Source organism: Rhinopithecus bieti, unplaced genomic scaffold, assembly GCF_001698545.2.
Source record: "Rhinopithecus bieti isolate Rb0 unplaced genomic scaffold, ASM169854v2 scaffold_35569, whole genome shotgun sequence".
NCBI classification, from domain to species: domain Eukaryota; kingdom Metazoa; phylum Chordata; class Mammalia; order Primates; family Cercopithecidae; genus Rhinopithecus; species Rhinopithecus bieti.
In genome coordinates, this window is record NW_016815046.1 from 600,241 (window position 1) to 619,219 (window position 18,979).

Below are 18,979 nucleotides of genomic sequence, written 5' to 3' on the forward strand. Positions count from 1 at the left end.
GGCTCTGGCGACTCTGCATTTCCACCATCTTCCCTGTCTGGCTCTGCAATTTCAGCATGCCATTTTAGAGCCTTCTCTTGCTTTCAAACTCCTTCTGTCTCTCCTCTTTCCCAGAGATTTTTTCTCATTTATGTTTCTTCTGGTTGTTTCCATTTTATAGTTTTGCTTGAAGACACAATCATTCAGCTGGCAGCTCCCAGCCACCAAACTTAAGCATCCATGATATTATCATATTTTAATAAAATATTTCCCTTATGGATACAAATGTTGGCATTTCCAAAGAAACAGCCACATAATTTTTTATGGGCAAGTACTTAGAACTCCATAATGACATTGAAACGCCCACAGCACTAGCCTTCTGTAGCTCCACAGTTGATAATCACCTCCTTACGGAGGGAGGTGGGGTACTGCTTTCTAATCCGCACAGGACAGTGAACTCTACTAACGACCAGCTGATTGACAGAAGGGAATTGTGGTTGGATTTGGCATGTTTTTCAATATAGCTGAGCCTTGTTTTCACAGTTTTGAAGAACAAAAGATGCCTTTTCCAAATTCAACCCTGGCTTCTCAGATGAGCACTTGTAGGCCCTCAGATGCAGGCCCACTCTCAGACACACTTCCATGACCTCAGAAACACTTTGGGAGTTCTGGTGAGTGAGAGCCATGATTTACTGGAAATGATTTAGGAGCATACATAGTAACAGTTTTGAAAGCAATCATACAACTTGAGAGAAAAAAGAAGCCTGAAGGGGCAGGAGGAAGGGGAAGACCCAGGACAGCGAATGAGAGCTCCAGGGATAAGATTTACGTTAGGAAGCCCAGAAACCCCATAGTGAGCCTCACTGTGTATCAGACACTGCTGAGAACTTCAAGTTCATCAGATCATTTAATAGTTAGAGCAATCCAACGAGTATGCATCATTATTTCAATTTAACAGGTGAGAAGACCTATTTAGGTCAGACAGGCTAGTTTCCCCGGTTATATACTAGCTTGCCTGATTTGTCCTTAAGTGTGTCAGACTTCAAAGTGAAATATGTGCTCTATGTCTCCTAGACTAAGGGAGAAGAATTACAAAGATTCTATGAATTAAAAGGAGAATTTCATGAATTGTGAGGAGAGTCAAAAGTAACCATGATTGGGGAGCCGAGGGAAGACATTCAAGACACTCAATCACAGGAGAGGGAAAACAAGAGAGAAGAGATGTTTTACAAAGGGGGTAACCCTTGTGTATCAGCAATTTAAAATGTGCTCAAAACCAAGAAACACGGGGAACCCCACTGGGGTCACTCTGAAGCTTGCATGATAAACAGAAGGAGACAGAGAGGTCTAGATGGTATTCCTTAGAAAATAAAAGAATAAGCAGCATCTCCATTCCTAGTAACAACGTGGGTTTCAGAAGAGGGCTAAGAAGAATCAGGTGAACATGCTAAGCACAGGGGCTTTCCACACACTTCTTTCTTCATTATGATAAGTTTCAATGAGTTTGTAAATATAAACAGAGTACAATTAAGACTGACAATGAACAAAACTGGATCATCATACAATTTTCAGTTGGTGCTTTTGTTCCTACAAAAGATTAGTTGAGACATCGAGCACAACATGGAAATATATTTGGACATTATTTTTAAAAGTGAGAAAGGCTCACACAGAAGTACAAGTAATGTTAATTAGATAAGGTCAAAATATATTTAGAGTCAGGCAGGGGGTGGGAAGCTCATGAACAAAATATAATACCAGTGGTAAATTAATTTTCTTAGTCAATAGCATCATCATGAAATCAACCAATGGCAATGAATTTGGAAAGTATCATCAATCAAATAAGAACAACAGAAATGAAGCCACAATATGAGAGTCAGCTTAGGAAAATGACAATTACTAAGGCTGAAAAACGATGAAGGGTGTGGAAAGTCTAACCACAGAAAGGTGATTAGAGAAACTAAACATGTACGGTGGGCTGAGGAGGAGCTGTCTGATAACAGTCAACAAATATTTGAACCTTGTAAATACTGAGGCGGGAGAGGAATTACCATGCATAGAGTTCTAATTAAAAAGAATCAGATGAAATTATGACAAGGAAAACTCTGGCTTAGTGGTTTGACAAACGCAAACCTGAAACATGACAGATTCCCATGAGATCTTGGGTAGGGAAATTCTTATTCTCATTTGTGCCAAGGCAGAAAAACAAACAGCTGGGTGATTTGCATTTTATTTTTCATTTACTATTAAGGCACAAAGAGTCCATGATAGTGAGCTCTAGCATGAGAAAATTCACATTCCATCTCATAGAAAATATTAAATCACCACAGGGAATGCATAAAAACATGCCGGAATACTGCACAACTGTGCACTTGGGGGATGGGGGTGGACCAACACCTAGGCCTTTTCCATGTATTTTCAATGATATAATTTCAATGACATATCTACATTCATTCCATTGGTTTGGCAATTGCAGCCTTTTGTGTTGAGAGACACAGATTCCTTATGCCCTTCTCATTTAGCTGGCTTGAAAAGTGTAAAAGGAACATTTTTGTTTTTAATCAGATTTGGGTGACAGTTTAGCTAACAACTGCTAAGCAAGGCTGTGGTCCTGACTCCGGGATGGACACGAAGTACAGTATCTCCATGCCTACTGTTCTCGTCTGTAAAATGGGACATCACATTAATCTCAAGCTTCAGAGGATAGAAGAACTGGCAAAATAATTACAAAGCATTTCCCAAATATAGAGAGTGACAGAAATTGAAGAATCAATTTTTAGGGGCTCTAAATTGGTGGTTCTCAACCTTGGCTGTTTGTTAAAATTGCCTGGGGATATGTTAAAAAGCACAGGCATTTCTAATGAGATGAGGCTGAAAACCACTCCTTTACAACATGGGTTCTCTGCCTCTGATTTGACTGGTCTGGGGTGTAGCCTGTTGTTGCCCATGTCATACCTAGGAACAATTACATCAAAATCTCTGCATCAGTATTTTTAAAGCTCTCTAACTGATTGTAACTGATGTGCAGCTTGGTATGCGGTATCCTACTCTAAAAGGACTTCTCAGGAAGCGAGTTCCACTTGTGAATGGGTTTTGAGTCAACACTGCACATTACAGTTTAATTACAATGGGTTAAAATAAGACTTTATTTTTAGTGCAGAAATTTAGTTAAACTCTCTCAATGTCAGCATGGTTTTGTTGGAAATTAATATGGTTGTATATATTTACTAAGGGATGTTTAGCACATGTAGCAACCAAAAAGTAGCTACAGGCCTTAGTCAAGTGGCTCAGGGTATTAAAAAACAGTTCCTCCCACACAGTCTTTCAGACCCACAAGATTATAATTCATATCAACTGCATAATTGTTTAAGGTAGACAACCATTTTTCTTAGCAAGTATTCAACTCATCCAAACATTGGGCTTATAATAAGATGCTTCTATCATGTTAAAAAAAAACAGCTGCTAGAAAGATAAGCAATTTGTAGTAGGAAAGTGGAGAGTCAATCCAAAATTCGGAAGGAACTGTCAAGAGACGACTACACAAATTGGAGGCACAAAACCAATCCCAGACATCATCAGTAATAAGTTACATTGATGATATGCACCCTTGATGTGATGTCATGAGACTGGTACCTCGCCTCTGTAGTTTTCCTTTTGAAAACCCACAAGCCCAGTCTCATCAGGAAAACACACCAGATACAGCCAAACTGAAGAAGATTCTACAAATACCCAACCAGAATTCCTACAAACTCTCGAGGTCATAAAAAACAAGGAAAGTCTAGGAAACTGTCACAGTGTACATGAGCCTAAGGAGACATCATTATGTGATATATGTGATAACTGTGATATGGGAAAACTGCAGTGTATATGTGATACATCCTGGATGAGATCTTAGAACAGAAAAAGAAGATCAGGGAAAAACTAAGAAAATCTGAACTAACTATAGACTTTCATTAATAATAAAGTATCAATATTGATTTATTAGTTGCAACATATGTATCATACTAATATATTCACAATGGGGAAAACTGGATGAGAGACATAAGGAGATTATCTGTAATATCTTTGCAACTTAATCTAAAAATATTATACAACAAAATTTTTACCATAAATCAATCCCAGGAGCCCCACAATGGATATATTGACATTATGCCATAAATTGGGGTGTGTTATAAAATTGTAGCTAGAATCTTTGAGAATTGTGAGAAAAGCACAATGACTGGAAAAGGGTCAGTATAGCAGTAGCCAAGCCTGAAACAGGCGGAAAGGGAAACTATGGTTATTTTATATTGGTTGACTTGAACATTTCTAAAAATCACTAAATGAATCAAATAATCAAACAACCAAATTGCAAAATAAGTCATCTGATAGTATGCAAATTTGCCAATAATATGAAAGTAAGTTCCCACAATAGTGGAACATCTGCCCTGAGCCTGATGGTGCTGGAAGAAATAAAATATTCTAAACAAATTATATAAATATAGCATCAGTCAGTGTCACCTGGAAGTTGTTTCATGGACAAAAAGCCCTGTGAGATACGCTGGGAGAAAAGAATTCCAATGAAAAGTAAGTTTAAGAAACATTCCACTGCTGTAATTATCTGGTTAATATAGTAAAGATTTTAGAGGTTTTCTGGTATTGAATTATATTTAATGTACTTTAATATTTTCCCAGTCTATTTGATCACAAAACCTTTTCCCTTTTAGCATTAGTTAACATCAATAGGAGAAATTTTGATAATGCAGAGCCAAAAACATCAACCTTCATCAGAAGAGTACATGTGATCTGAGGCTAGACAATTAAAGTAGTTCACCATGTTTTGATAGAACTAGGTAGGCATTTCAAGTATCTTTCAAAGCCTAAGTATATGGACTGGAATTATTTTTAACCTTTATTAATGACCTCAGTGATGATCTACAGCATTGGCCAACAGAACTTTCTGTGATGATGAAAATGTTCTATACCTACACTGTCCAATATAACAGCCACTGAGCATTTGAGACGTGGCTAGTATGACAGAGGAACTACATTTTTAATTTTAATTAATTTAAATTTAAATAGCCACACAAGGCTAGTGGCTACTGTGTAGGACAAAGCAATATCTAGAATATATTACATGGCATGATAACAAGACAGATGGAGTTTCTAACTTAGAAAACATGTGCAAAACAAAAATAGAGAGTGGCAAATTAGAGAAATGTTTTATTGCAACTAAGATGAAATTTAAGAGGGGTTTGTACAATAATTCCACGTATTTAGGTGTAGAAATTCTGTTTAGGTACAAGAAAATGATCAGAAATGATCACAAGTTACTTGTAAGCATTAAAGTGCTTCCATTAAAATAAAATATGTCCACACTGCTGGAGTGGTTTAATAGGAATATGGCATGAAAGGTCCCATTGGTGGCTCTAACTGACGTAGTAGAAAGAAAATTAAACTGGGAATTTGAAGACCTGCTCCATCTCAGTTTGGCACAGACAGGTGATATAACCACTCTGAGACCTTAATTTCCTCATGTGCAAAATGACTGAGTTAGACCAGATGATTTGTAAGATGCCTAACAATAATTTACCTTTAAGAAAGAAGTATATAAATAATTGTATAACTAATACTGCAATTCACAAACCAATTCTGGTAACCAAAATTATGAGATTTATTTGCCCGAAAATTAGAAGAATGTTTAACTTTGTGGTTGCTCAGACTGAAAAAGACTAGGGCATGGTTTTTCTTACTCTTATTATTCATGTATGTGGGCTTAGCAAGAACTTCGGCAACGGGAACTCAGAGAGCTGGAGTGGGTAAGCCTGGTGTCAAAGATCCTACTCTAAGCCCCACATTCACAAAAGCCAACAGCCAAATCATCGTCCAAGAGACTGAACTTGCGCCTGATCGGGGCTCCTAATCCTACTAGATTTGGGTGTCCTTGACTCACAGACTGGAATTGTCAGAGGCCCAAAAATCTTTAAAATCCAGTGAAAGGGAAGTACAAGGCCACGGAAATGTTTTTGGAAGCATTACAATATTTTATAGAGAAAACAGTTGTTAATAGTCATCATTTAATTTCTGAAGAGAGTATAAAAGAAGAATGAGGTTTAGACTGAAGCACAGGGGTTTCACTTAAAAAAAAAAAAATGACTTCCTAGATGGTAAGGAGCAGAATATATAATCAAGGAGGTTGTAGAATCTCTAATCCCAGAGATTTTTACAGAATTCAAGATAGAGAGAAGGGCCTCCCTAAGGAAGCCATGGAGACAAAATAAGCCCTTGAGCCTCCTTCAAATTCTGTGTAGTCTATTTTTAAAAACAATCCATCTTTAAAACAAAAGGATAAGATGCAAAAGAAAATCACTAATGTTAAACTGAAAATAGTCTAACAATTTTATGTAGGTCATATTTTGTTCTGAGAATTTTCTTAATGATAACAATTTCGGAGTCTTTATTTAGGGATCTTACAAACAGCAAGCATTACAAAAAGCCAGCATTATTTGTGCCTTTATTACAAGGTTGAAATTGTGATTAATGCAGGAAAATAAGTAGAAACTTACATCCTGAATGCTCAAGGCTAAATATGCTCCTGTTCACCTTCCTTGCACTGAAAGCACATCTGTTAAAGCAGGTCCTGAATGTAAGGGTCTTCTAGGGGTAAGGATGGGAGGCTGAGACTGAGGTGGGGTGTGCGGGAAAAAGAGAGAGAGAGAGAGAGAGCAGGTGTGTAAGCATGCCTGGGACCTGACGATATTTGGAGAACCTCTGGATCCAGCCACTCTTAAAGTCCTTTGATTTATCAGTTGTATGAGTCAATGCATTCTTTTTCCTTCAATTAAGTCTGTGACTTTCAACTGAAAGAATCTTAAGTAGAATCAGTGTCGGAAAGACTGAGGGGAGAATACCAGAGAAGATGGAACAGGGCAAATGTGTGGTAGGGCAAATACAAGAGTTGGACCTTTGGTGTGGTCAGGAGTTAGATACAACCAGGAGACCCTTTCATGTCTAAAGGAGTTAGAGAAACATTTAGGCAAATACGAAAAGAAATGAAAAAATTACCTTAGAAAAAAAGTAATCAGTTTTAACCTGCTGAACAATGTATATAGCCAGCCATGCTCCGCCATTAAAATGTGGAATTTTTTTCTCTACTTTCTTCTAAATGTAATACCTGACATGAAATGTTCAGGTGGATGAGAATCCTACTGTCCTATCTGAAGAGATATTCTACTATGAAAATAATTTTCGGCTGGGCGCGGTGGCTCATGCCTGTAATCCCAGCACTTTGGGAGGTTGAGGTTGGCCGATCATGAGGTCAGGAGTTCGAGACCAGCCTGGCTAACATAGTGAAACCCCGCCTCTATTAAAAATACAAAAAATTAGCTGGGTGTGGTGGCGCACGCCTGTAATCCCAGCTACTCGGGAGGCTGAGGCAGGAGAATCGCTTGAACCTGGGAGGCAGAGCTTGCAGTGAGTGGAGATCGCACCACTGCATGAATCCATCTCAAAAAAAAAAAGAAAAAAAGAAAGAAAATAATTTTCTGCAAACTTTTTCCACCCTATCACAGTAATAGCTTCTTAAGCTTAATAAAACATGGCCTTTACCATACCAAATAGTTAACAGAACAGGGAACAAGAAATAAACCGAACATCTTCTTGTCTTGATTTCTTCCCACGCTGCTGAGCATTGTCCTCAAGTTCTCTAGTCTCCAGACTTGGAAAAACTTTCGTTGCAGTAATCATTTGGTTCACTTTTCGAAAAAAAAAAATATTAAAAAGCATCCCCTTGTTCCCCTTCTAGAGTCACACTGACATAGGGCAATCAAAGTTAGTCATTATCAGAGAATCCTCTGCTTTGTTCAAATTATAAACATCAATGGGCATCTCTCCTGGGAATTCAAAGAGCACGTAAGTGGGGGTGAGCCAGGCTTGATGTTAGCAGGATAAACCAGGCTTGCTTGATGCTTTGTTTTAGCAAAGACACCATAAGTAGTGATTATAGTTCACTTGGGTTTTGCACTGATCCTCAAAATGCTGACAGTTACTTAAATCACTCACTGGGTGGAATAATCACCCTGGAAGGAACTGAGAGGGTACAACTTATGTTATAAAATGGAACTGAGAACATGAGGCAAAGGATTAACAGGCGTGGTAGATGAGATCTTTGTCAGAATAACAGAGATGATTATAGGCACGAATTAGACATCAACTTTATGGGGTACTTTCAGTGACATGAACACAACAGCTAAATTGTGCAATTACAAAGTTAAGCGTAACTCAGAATGCATCTTTCTCCTTTTGAAAACAGTTGATGCCAGGTTAGCCTGTGTGAATCACTCAGTGGCTTGCTACAGAGGTTATGTACTATCTTGCTTTGTGAAGCCCTTTTAGAATGGGCAGAATAGAAATCTAGAATGCTGTGTCATTAGAAACAAGAGACTGTAGCATTAAATATTAGATGCTAATGACATACTAAATGACAGCACTCCTTCCAAACATTACTAAATAAACTACCTAAGCAGCTCTGTATTTCCAAGTCAAAGAAAACCAGGAAAAGAGGCAAGTGGCACCTTTTTTTAGAGCTGTTCATTTTGCAACTAGCAAAACTAGCAAAGAAAAATTAGTTCTTTCTGACTTTTTCTAGAGGGGAGAAGGGAGCAGAGTGGGTTTGGCAGATAAAATGGATAATTTAAACTGCTGCTTGTAATAGAACTGCCTGATACTATGGGATTATAAACTTAAAGGGGCCTTTAAGGATACATCCGTATGTAGAATCTGATCAAAAGTAATACTGTGCCCAAGCTATCCTTAATTGGTAGACACATTTTCTATTCTTATAGATTTCTGAGAATAAACTTGTATAATTTTGTCATCAGATAAAAAGCAGTCTTTCAGAGTTGGGCATAGTGATGCATGCTTGTAGTCCCAGCTACTCGGGAGGCTGAGATGGGAGGATCACCTAAGGCCAGAAGTTCAAGACTAGCCTGGGTAATACAGCAAGACTGTCTCAAAAATAAGTAGTATTTTCAATAAAAGACATAAGAATAAAAGTATAAATATACAGTAATATTTTAAGAAGATTTCTAGTGCAGATTCTGTGATTTCCCTCCAAAGCCCAAAGATTCAGTGCCTTCTTCCCACCCCGCATTGGCCCTTGGGATAGGCAGAGAATCAGCATGAGGCCATATAAGCAGTGAGCACTTAAGGGCCTCCTTAGACTCTGAGAGGATAAGGGAATAATTCACCCTGTGCATTTAATCCACACCTTTCCATCTCTAGGCTGGAAACAAGGCTAATCAAGTAATAATACCTTCTCAAATGATGGTGATTAAAGAAAACTCACTCTGCTGTGCACAGTGCAAATAATGTTTTCTTTCTAATAATTGTCTAATAGCCCTAATATTAAATTCAGAGGTGATTTTGCTTCCTTCTCCTTCCTGTTGTTTTTTTGCTTTTTCTATCCTGTTTCTATCTCTCCATTCATGCATCTAAATCTGCCTTTTGGGCTGGACGTGGTGGGATTACATGCTTGTAATCCCAGCACTTTGGGAGGCCAAGGTAGGTGGATCGCTTGAGCCCAGGAGTTTGAGACCAGCCTGGCCAACATGGCGAAACCCTATCTCTACTAAAAACACAAAGCCAGGTGTGGTGGTGCACACTTGTAATCCCAGCTACTCAGGAGGCTGAAGTATGAGAATCGCTTGAACCCAGAAGGCAGATGTTGCTGTGTGCTGAGATTGTGCCACTGCACTCCAGTCTGGGCGACAGAGTGAGACTGTCTCAATAAATAGATAATAAATCTGCCTTTTCCTTTATGTCTTCTTCATATCATGTTTTCTTTGTCTCTATTTCAATTGTGTTATACATACTCCTGAAGTAATGCTTTAAGTACAATTGTATAGCTATTAAAGTTTATGTGCCCTAAAGTTTTCAAATCATTTTTTTCAAATCATTTTTCTCTAAGTCATTGGTCCTTGACAGAAAAGAGGCTCCCCTAATTTCATGTTCTGTTCCTTAATTTCCTTGAAATCTATAATTGCTATCTCTTAGCCATCTTTTTTTCCAGAATAATTGTTGTCTTCATTGACTCTATTTTCTAGCACCTTAATCACTTCTATGACTCCAATTAAAAAATTAGCTTTATGCCAAGTAAAATGAGAATGTCAGCCGTGCACACAGCCCTGAGCTCTGAGACAGTTTCTGCCCTTGAGAAGTTGCTGTAAGCAGGAAAAAAGGTATTCCTTTCTATTCTTGAGACACAGTGGCTCAATCCTAGATGAACTGATATTTCTAAGGCTATGTTAATATCAAGCTATGTTAACATGGGCCTTTCCTGGCTTCCCACATTCCACACAGGGAAACCAAGATTAGTTCCTTTCCCAGAATCACAAAGTACGAGAAGTGCAACACAAGCAGAATTCTAACCAGGATCTTCTGACAACTTGAGACGCGCCCCGACATGGTGACCAGTTTATACTCTCATCTTTCAATGAACACATTCAGTCTATTCCTCAACTGTCCCCACAACAGCTTCCTACTAGATACTTACTCTGGGATGTAGAAAGATTGGAGAAAGCTGACTTTGTTCGACTTGCCAACCATTCCAGGCTTTCATGCATGTTGGCCAAGGCTTTGAGGTCACTGACGTCTCGAAGGATGTCTTGTGGAGGGATTAATTTATCACCCAGGTTTCCAATAAGAACTTCAGACTCCTTGCCAAAAGCTGCCCTGAAAAGCAAATTGGAAACACACTTCATATATACAGCATGGAAAAGGTGGGACCGGGCAACTGTTTCAGGCACACCTAGCACAAGGACTGACATGATCACTAGTTTACAGCATGCTCTTTTCCCTAGGTTTCACTTTGTGAGACAACTATCACATGCCGGCTTAGCATGATTCTGGTAGGGGAGAAAGTTCTTAGAAGAAGAAATAAGTGACTCCAATGATTGTGCCTTCAACAGGGACGAGCATGGGCCTGATTTATACAGTGATGGTTCCTGGGGATGGCTTCTATACTGCTCTCCTGTAGGTGTTTTCCTTGCCTCTTCTCATGCTATACAGGTTGACAAACAGCTTAGGGTGTTAAATATGTACATGGTTTAAAGTTTACTGTAGTGAAAATAAAACCACCAAGTTAATCTGACACCTAGAAAATACTGAATAATATTCAAAGGCAAAGACCCTACTCTTTAAAAGAGTAGGTTACAACTGAGATGGATGACAGGCTTCATTTATTCATTTACTAAGTTGTTCTAAAAAGGATCCAACACACATAAAGTATAACTATTAAGGCATGTAGCATTTGGAAAGAGAAACCAATTAAAAAACATCAATGCTGGGATCCTTTTACTGACTGGAAAAATATAATCGAGTGGGTTGCACGCAGAGCCCAATGTCTAAAACGTTTTGCAGGGTCAGGGAGGGGTTGAAAAATCAAGTTATAGGGGTTACAAAGGATGAAGCTGGAAGGGGCCTGAGATCACAGAGCTCAGCCACTGCGGAGATGAAGAACTGGAGGCTCCGACAGTTAACTGTTCTGCCTACATGACACGTGAGTGGCAAAGCTGGGACTCAGGCTGCCTAATTTCCACAGCTCTCTTTCCTTTTAAAAATGAAAAGGGCTAAAATTAGAAAAGATGACGGAGGGCTGGGCGCAGTGGCTCATGTCTATAATCCTAGCACTTTGGGAAGCCAAGGCAGGCAGATTACCAGAGCTCAGGAGTTCGAGACCAGGCTGGGCAACAACAGTGAAACCCCGTCTCCACTAAAATGCAAAAAATTAGCCAGGTGTGCCAGTGTGCACCTGTAGTCCCACCTACTCGGGAGGCTGAGGCAGGAGAATCGCTTGAACCCGGGAGGCAGAGGTTGCAGTGAGCTGAGATCGTGCCACTGCACTTCAGCCTGAGCAACAGAGCATGAGACTCTGTCTCCGCCCATCCCCCCCCCCCCCCCCCCCCCCCCCAAAAAAAAGACTGCGACTGTTAGGGAAAAAAAATCGAGAAAGTTACACACAGGTGGGTAAGCAAAGCTGATGCTGGAGGAGGTTGAAATAGGCACCTGGAGAGTTTTCTGTAAGACCCAAGGCTTTTAAAATCTAACACACCTTAAGTGAGAAGAAGCAAGGGCTTAATTTAACTAGAACAAGTCAAATTAAGTTTGAGCATGCAGTGATTAATAAAAATTGTTGACACATAGTCAGAAAGATGCTTAATTGACACACAGGCGTTTAGCACCCAGCACTACAGCAGATGCCCAATGTTGAAAGAAACAACTGCTGTGAATCAAATGGTTATCTAAAATGTTTATGCTAACAAGAAGTGAGACACGACTAGCCTCCTTATTTTAGCCAAGGGTTATCTTTTCTAAAGGAAACGCCACAGTTGATGTTGAGGCAATGAAGAGCAGTGAACCCAGCACATGGAATGTGGGTGTGCACCAATCTGATCTAAGGGGTGTGGAAAAGGTCGTGGGGTGGGGCCCTGAATTCTGCATTTCTAACTGATTTCCAGGTGATGCCCAGGCTGCTTGTCTGAAAAGTGTTTTCCTTGAGTGGCAAGGGTGGGACATAGACTTCAAAGCGAGATAAACCCAGGTTTGAATACTGAATCTGCCACTTGCTTGCTGTGTGACACTCCTTAACTCCAAGCATTATTATCCAGGGGTAAAAGAACTGACCTGATATGAAGTAATGTGAGGATTAAATGCGACTTTTAAAGCTTTTCATTGGGAAAATTTCAATAATTATAAAAGTAGAAAGAAGAGTATAACAACCCCCCCATGTAACTGTCTTCCAGCTTCAACTATTAGCAACTCATGGAAGTCTTATTCCATTTATCCTTATTTACGCCTCCCCATCACCACTTTAGAAAATTTTAAAGCAAATCATTCAGCTGATGCTTTTACGTGCATAACACAGTGCAAACAGTTTTACCTGGTAAAACTACTATTGTTATTATTATTCTCAGGTCTGTTGAGATGGCTAGTTTATTTAGCGGGATGATGAATGAATTTAAGTAGATGAGAGTGAGCAGGAGGAAATATGTTACATATCAAGGGTGAGTTTTACAAATACCAACCGCAGCGTCTTACAGTCCCTACTTTCATCAGAATTTTCAAGATGTTAATTATTGTGACAGAAGCCATTAGCTGCCTACCCAGTATCCATTATCCCATGTGTTCTTGGTAAAAGTACCCTGATGTTGTTGGGGTCAGCAATGTGCCCAACTTAAGGTGAAACAAAACAAAAAACCCCAGTAAATTTTTCTGCCCTTCTTGCAGATGCGGTGGCCAGTGAGATGTAAACTGAAATCGGTAGATGGGCTTCAAGGAAGCTCTCTTAAGCAATCTTAGTTAGCAGAGACCTCTTTTGCCTTCTCTCTTTCTGGAATGAAGCCATGGCAACTGGGGCTGCAGCAGCTCTTCTCAAACATCAGGTGACCTTGAGTATGGAAGCCAGCACTGAGCATAATGGAGCCCAAAGACAGTGGGGCAATGGCGCACTGATGCCCTCATGGAGCACCAGTGCAGTCCCAGACAATAAAAATGCTTTTGAGCTTCCTGTCATAGCACAGAAAAATGAAACCCTACTTGTTTAAGCCACTGCTATTTCAAGTTTCTGTTAGTAGCTGCTAAATGCAATTTCTAGCTGACTCATTTATCTAATTAGCGTACGAGATGTCATCCCAAGGAAGCTTTCTCTGAATTTGGATAGCTCTAAAATCCACTTACTAGGAAAAGCAAAACAATGTCTCCTCCGTGATTCGAGCCCAGAAGACATTTATAGTATTTCCCCTGGCTGTCACTCAGTCAGGTTGTAAATATTTACTTTTCTTAATCTGCCCTTATATATCAACTCTTGGAGCCCCTTAATCATCTGTGATAGATATAACACAAAAAATGCCTCTGAGCTGGGTGGTGAAAAAGCAACAGGGGGGGCAAATGGCTTTGAAAACCAGGCGTGGAGCTATTTTTATGCATATTAGTTGTAGCCCTAGGTGGAATGTGACAATCAAGACAAATGTATTTATGTAAGAAGTCTAATCTGCTTGAGTGGGGATCTTGGGCCCTGGGCATGTTTGCCTGTGCTGCCAGGGCTTGATGCCTATCCCATTTCCCTCTGGCTCACTGAGATTTGCTTAACCTCCTCAGACAGAAGAGCAATAGACTGAGAAAAATACAAACTGCCTCATGTTGAATACATAGCAGACATCTCATTTGACAGGAATCCATAATCAGCCCCTAACAACCTGAAAAGAGCACAGAAACCATGACACAGAGAATCAGTGATTGACAGCTATAACCATTTCACACAAAAAATCATTCCTTCGAGGATTTGTGTGTGTCAAAGAGCTTGGTGGAAGATTTTTATGTGTTAGAATAACCTTAAAGGGATGGCTTTAGCTGTCCGACTACAGATTTTTTTCCCAAACCCTCTGATTTATTAAATTATCATCTATCTATACTATGGAAAACCATGAATTCATTAGGAATTATGTATACAAAAAACTTGATAACATGGAAAACTGGTATAGCTTACTTTTCATTATGATATGCAGTTGTGTAAAATAAATTTATACAACTGTAGGTACTGTATGATATTAAGAAAATAAACAAATACATGAACCGAAAAAAGGTTGGATGTCTATATGCCAAAATGTTAACTGCAGAAACGTATCATGCTTTTCTATACCATCCATATGTTCTCCAGAAAAACAAGTTCACGCTTTAGTGAAGAGAAAAATGGAACATCTCACCACATATGAGAGAACTTTCAAATGGGCACGTCAGGCAGGAATCCCAGCACATAAAACTGGAGGACACGGGTATTAGCTACTTGTGCCAAGGTGGGAGGCAGTGGGCCCACTGGCCTGAAGCTGGTCTGGACTGGTGGCTCCAGGCTTGCGGAAGACACAGTCACTTGTCCCCTGCAGAAGACCTCACAGCCAGAATGGCTGCTGCCTGGCAACTGGACAGTATTATTTCCGCTTTACGTACCCTTCATCTTCTGCTTATTATGATAACACATTATTTAATGAAGACACTATGTATTTTTGAGTGAAAGCGGCAGCAAATTAACATTGTCTTCAGAAGGTGAAGTAACAGAAACTCAAAGGCAACAGGCACTTAGCAATTGCTCAAAATGATGCGACACAGCAGGAGCGGGAATCAGAACTCAAAACATGAGTGTTTGGGTACTGGATCCCATCTCAGGACTTGCCTTCCAAATCGGTTGGCCAACAGGCTCACATAGAAGCCTATGAAACTAAAGAAGAATGTTAAACCTGTTAAGTTTAATTTTTACCACACAATTATTTATAATCTTTAAAGAGCTCTGACAAGAATTCATTTAAGATAATTTTGCCAGGAGTGTTAAACCCATTTAACTTAATTTTACCACACAATTACAATCTTTAAAAAGGTCTATCTGACAAGAATTCATTTAAGGAAATTTTGCCAAAGACGCTCAAAATTGTCTCCATTTAGTCTTTAAAGAATTCTGTTATCTACTGAAAGGAAAGCGAAAAAGAAAAAAAAAATCTGCACTTTCAGCAGACCTGATGCAATTATGAACAAAACATCACAAATGGTTTCAGGGATTGGTCTGCAGACCTGTGCTGTATCTGATCACATTTACACACACACACACACACACACACTCAGGCCCATCTCTCTCTCTCTCCTGGCCATGTTCCCCAAATCTTTCATTGCCACTTTCTATTGCTGAGCCCAGACCTGAGATAACTGCCCCAAGAGCTTAGGAAATGCTGCCTGCAAAGTCAGTTCCCCTGTGATAAAGAACAGAGCAGGGGAAAGGCCAGGACAGACTCAAATGGCCAAGCCTATTGACAACAGTGGTAATTTGTTACAAGGCCGCAACATAAAACTAATACATACGGTAATGATATGGGTACATAAGAGAATGTCTTCGTTCTTGGGAAATGCAGGCTAAAGATTTCAAGAATAAAGGTCATTATGTCTGTAGCCTACTTTTGAATGGTTTGGCAAGGAAGTGTGTGTATATATTTGGAGAGAGCATAGAGTGAGTATAGCAACATGTCAGTGGTCGGGAAATCTCAGTCAGTATATGGCACATATGCATTCACTGCACTGTTAACTTTTCTGTGGGTTTACTGTTTTTCAAATTTCTAAAATAACAACAAAGAGTTAAGCTCAGGGAACAAATAAGAAGTGAGAAAAAGCATTTTTTGTTGGGCTTTTCAAAATCAGTATCTCTCCTACTCCTGTCCAAAATAGTTCCTAAGATGGCGAACTCCTGGGAATCACTTCCTACATAGATCCCTTGACAGTGCTCTTTAACTTTCTTCCCAGCGTGCCGAGTTTCTGGAAATGAAGGTTTTATACAAAATATAACATGTACGATGAGAAGTTAATGTACCAATTACAAACTTAAGCAATATTACGAAAGCAATCAGAATCCCTGCAAACTATCTCTGCCGTTTTAATTTCAGATCTGGAGAGAGAAAATTTAGAATGACAATCAGTTAGGTTTTGACATGTTCAATCCAGGAACGCATAAACGCATAGTTTCTTCTATCAGTCTATCTTTCTGTCCTTGTGTAAGTATTTTTGAGTGGTTTATGTGTTGTGTTCTTAAGGCTGAGCACAGAAAAACTATTATGCATAATTTAGCCTCTTCTAGAAGAAGCAAGGTTAGAGTTATCAAAGCTATGGCAGAGGCAAAGGTCTAGAGAGTAAATTGCACACACCATTCTGCTAAGGCGGCGTTGCCACCATGCAGGCTCCCAGTCTAAGAGAAAGACACAAACACGTCATCCTTATGGAGGCTAGATTGGTAGCAAAACACCAGGATCCAAACAGCTTCTCCAATTAGAGGCCAAGATCTTAATCACAGGTCAAGGTGTGTGATAAGTCCAAATGCATTAGTATGAGAGATTTATTATGTTTTAAAAAAACCTGTTCCTATTTGACTCAGATCTGTATAATGTGTATGAGAAGAAATTCTTTAAAATTTCTCTATAATTATACTTTTAGTTTAAGTTACAGTTTTTCTTTCCTAGCAGCATAACTGTTGTTCTTTTGCCTATATTATTAAAAATATATTCTATATATTAAATAGATAACTTTTTGATTTCTGAGTAATTTTCAATTGCCAATATAAAACTGCAGCTCAGAATCTGGGCAAACAATTAAGTTTTTGTACTCCATATTCTGAGATTCCTCCTATACTATCCTTTCTCTTATTTGAATCCATTACTTATATATCAAGTAGCACATGAATACAGACATACATTCATTCAACAAGTATTTATTGAGCCACTCCTGTGTGACTCATTTGATGCCTGTCATTAAACACTTAAATTCTAGAACAATAAAACTGGCTAGGCACTCTGGTCATTAACCTTACATCTTTGATATCAGTGTTGAATCCTAAGTTTATCTAAGAACTGGATCCTTCAAAAGCAATTACAGGCAGCTTTTGGTTGTATGATACTGTTTTTCTGGAAACCTCACTGGAAAATAGTAATTATGAAAAAATTGACCCAATTTTCTTTTAAAACAGCTTTACAATTGGAGGTTGTGTTTCTGAGACGTCAAATAAATGACGAATGTTTGAAAAAAAAAATGCCATAAATGTAAACTAGAACCCAAAGTAGTAACTAAAAATAGTACGATTATATTCAAAGTTCCACAAAATGGGTAGAAATACATTAGGTGATTACACAAGGGGTTCCAACCTCCTCTGAAGCATAAATATCTGACTTAAAAACATAGCTTTACTGGATGTTAAATATGACCTAATAAGCTAGTTAAAACAAATAAATACACATAAACACATACACACACACAAACATCACTTAAGAAAAAAACCCAGTAAGTTGGAGACTCACAGGTTGTCGTTTACAGAGGAAGAGCTGGAGGTGCAGAGGAGGAAGGGGCACACGGGGAGTTAGCGGCACAGGGGGCCAGGAACCCAAGGCTCAATCTCAGGGTTTCTCCACATTTTGTATCCCCGTTTTTGGTACCAAGCAGAAGAGTACACTGATGTATCAGTGGGTAAAGACAGTGAAAAAATTCCGTGAAAACTGATACTAGAAACTAAACAAAAAGCTAACTGCAAAGCAGCATGTAGTACTTTGATGCTGACAGCACCAGCTCAGAGTTATGATATGTAGACTTGGAACACAATTGCATGGAAATGCTCTAGGAGCTTGGAAAAAGAATGCATCTTTCTTTAGCTAAGACACTCAAATAAGCTTGGCCACTAGCTTTGCTTCATAGAAATTGTCAAGCAACACTAGGTATAAACAATTAGGTTCATGTTTTTTCTTTAGGTGCTAGGACTTCCGTAGGTATGCAGTTTTTCTGCCAGGAGTCACTGTATAACATGCATTATACAGTGCATAATTATAACAATAACTTTCCATAAAGAATTCCTGAACTTCAAAATAGATTACCAGGTGATAGGAGTAAAATAACCAATAATCACTTATTATAAGTTGAACACATAATACTCTGGTTTTTCCACTACTGAGAATGAGTATGGGTTTAAAAGTCATACTTTATATACCAGCTTATTGAGTGTCTTGGTTATTTGTCAAATTGCCATATGCTTTCCTCTTGAAGAACTGATATCTATTCAGAGCAGAGACATTAAACAATTGACCTCAGGCAAAAGCAAGGAGGTATCAGGTAAGGTTTCTTTTCTCTTGGAACAGAGAAGAGAAAGGATGAGGAATGAGTAGGGGAGGGGGTTTTAGGACGCGGAAGAGAGAGATGTGAACCCTGGCAGGGGCAAAATGAGGTACACACTGATACAAAGAAGGGAGGAGTAGACATGGGCCTACTTGAGGGTGAAGGGTAGAAGGAGGGTTAGAACCAAAACACTACCCATCGGGTACTATGTTTCTTAACTGGGTGACAAAATATTCTGTACGCTAAATCCCCATGACACGCAATTTACCCATGTAACAAACCTGCATACATATCCCTGAATCTAAAATAAAAGTTGGAAAGAAAAAAAAAAAGAGATACTATA

General features: G+C 39.1%; 1 protein-coding gene across 1 annotated transcript in view; it reads right to left on the reverse strand.

Annotated features, from left to right (window-relative positions):
• Positions 1-18,979, reverse strand: part of EXOC4 (exocyst complex component 4) — a 167,634-nt gene that overhangs the window by 121,707 nt on the left and 26,948 nt on the right. The window contains exon 3 of the mRNA XM_017852933.1: positions 10,508-10,686. Within this exon, the coding sequence (XP_017708422.1) occupies positions 10,508-10,686 (179 nt within the window). The remainder of the gene's footprint in view (positions 1-10,507; positions 10,687-18,979) is intronic.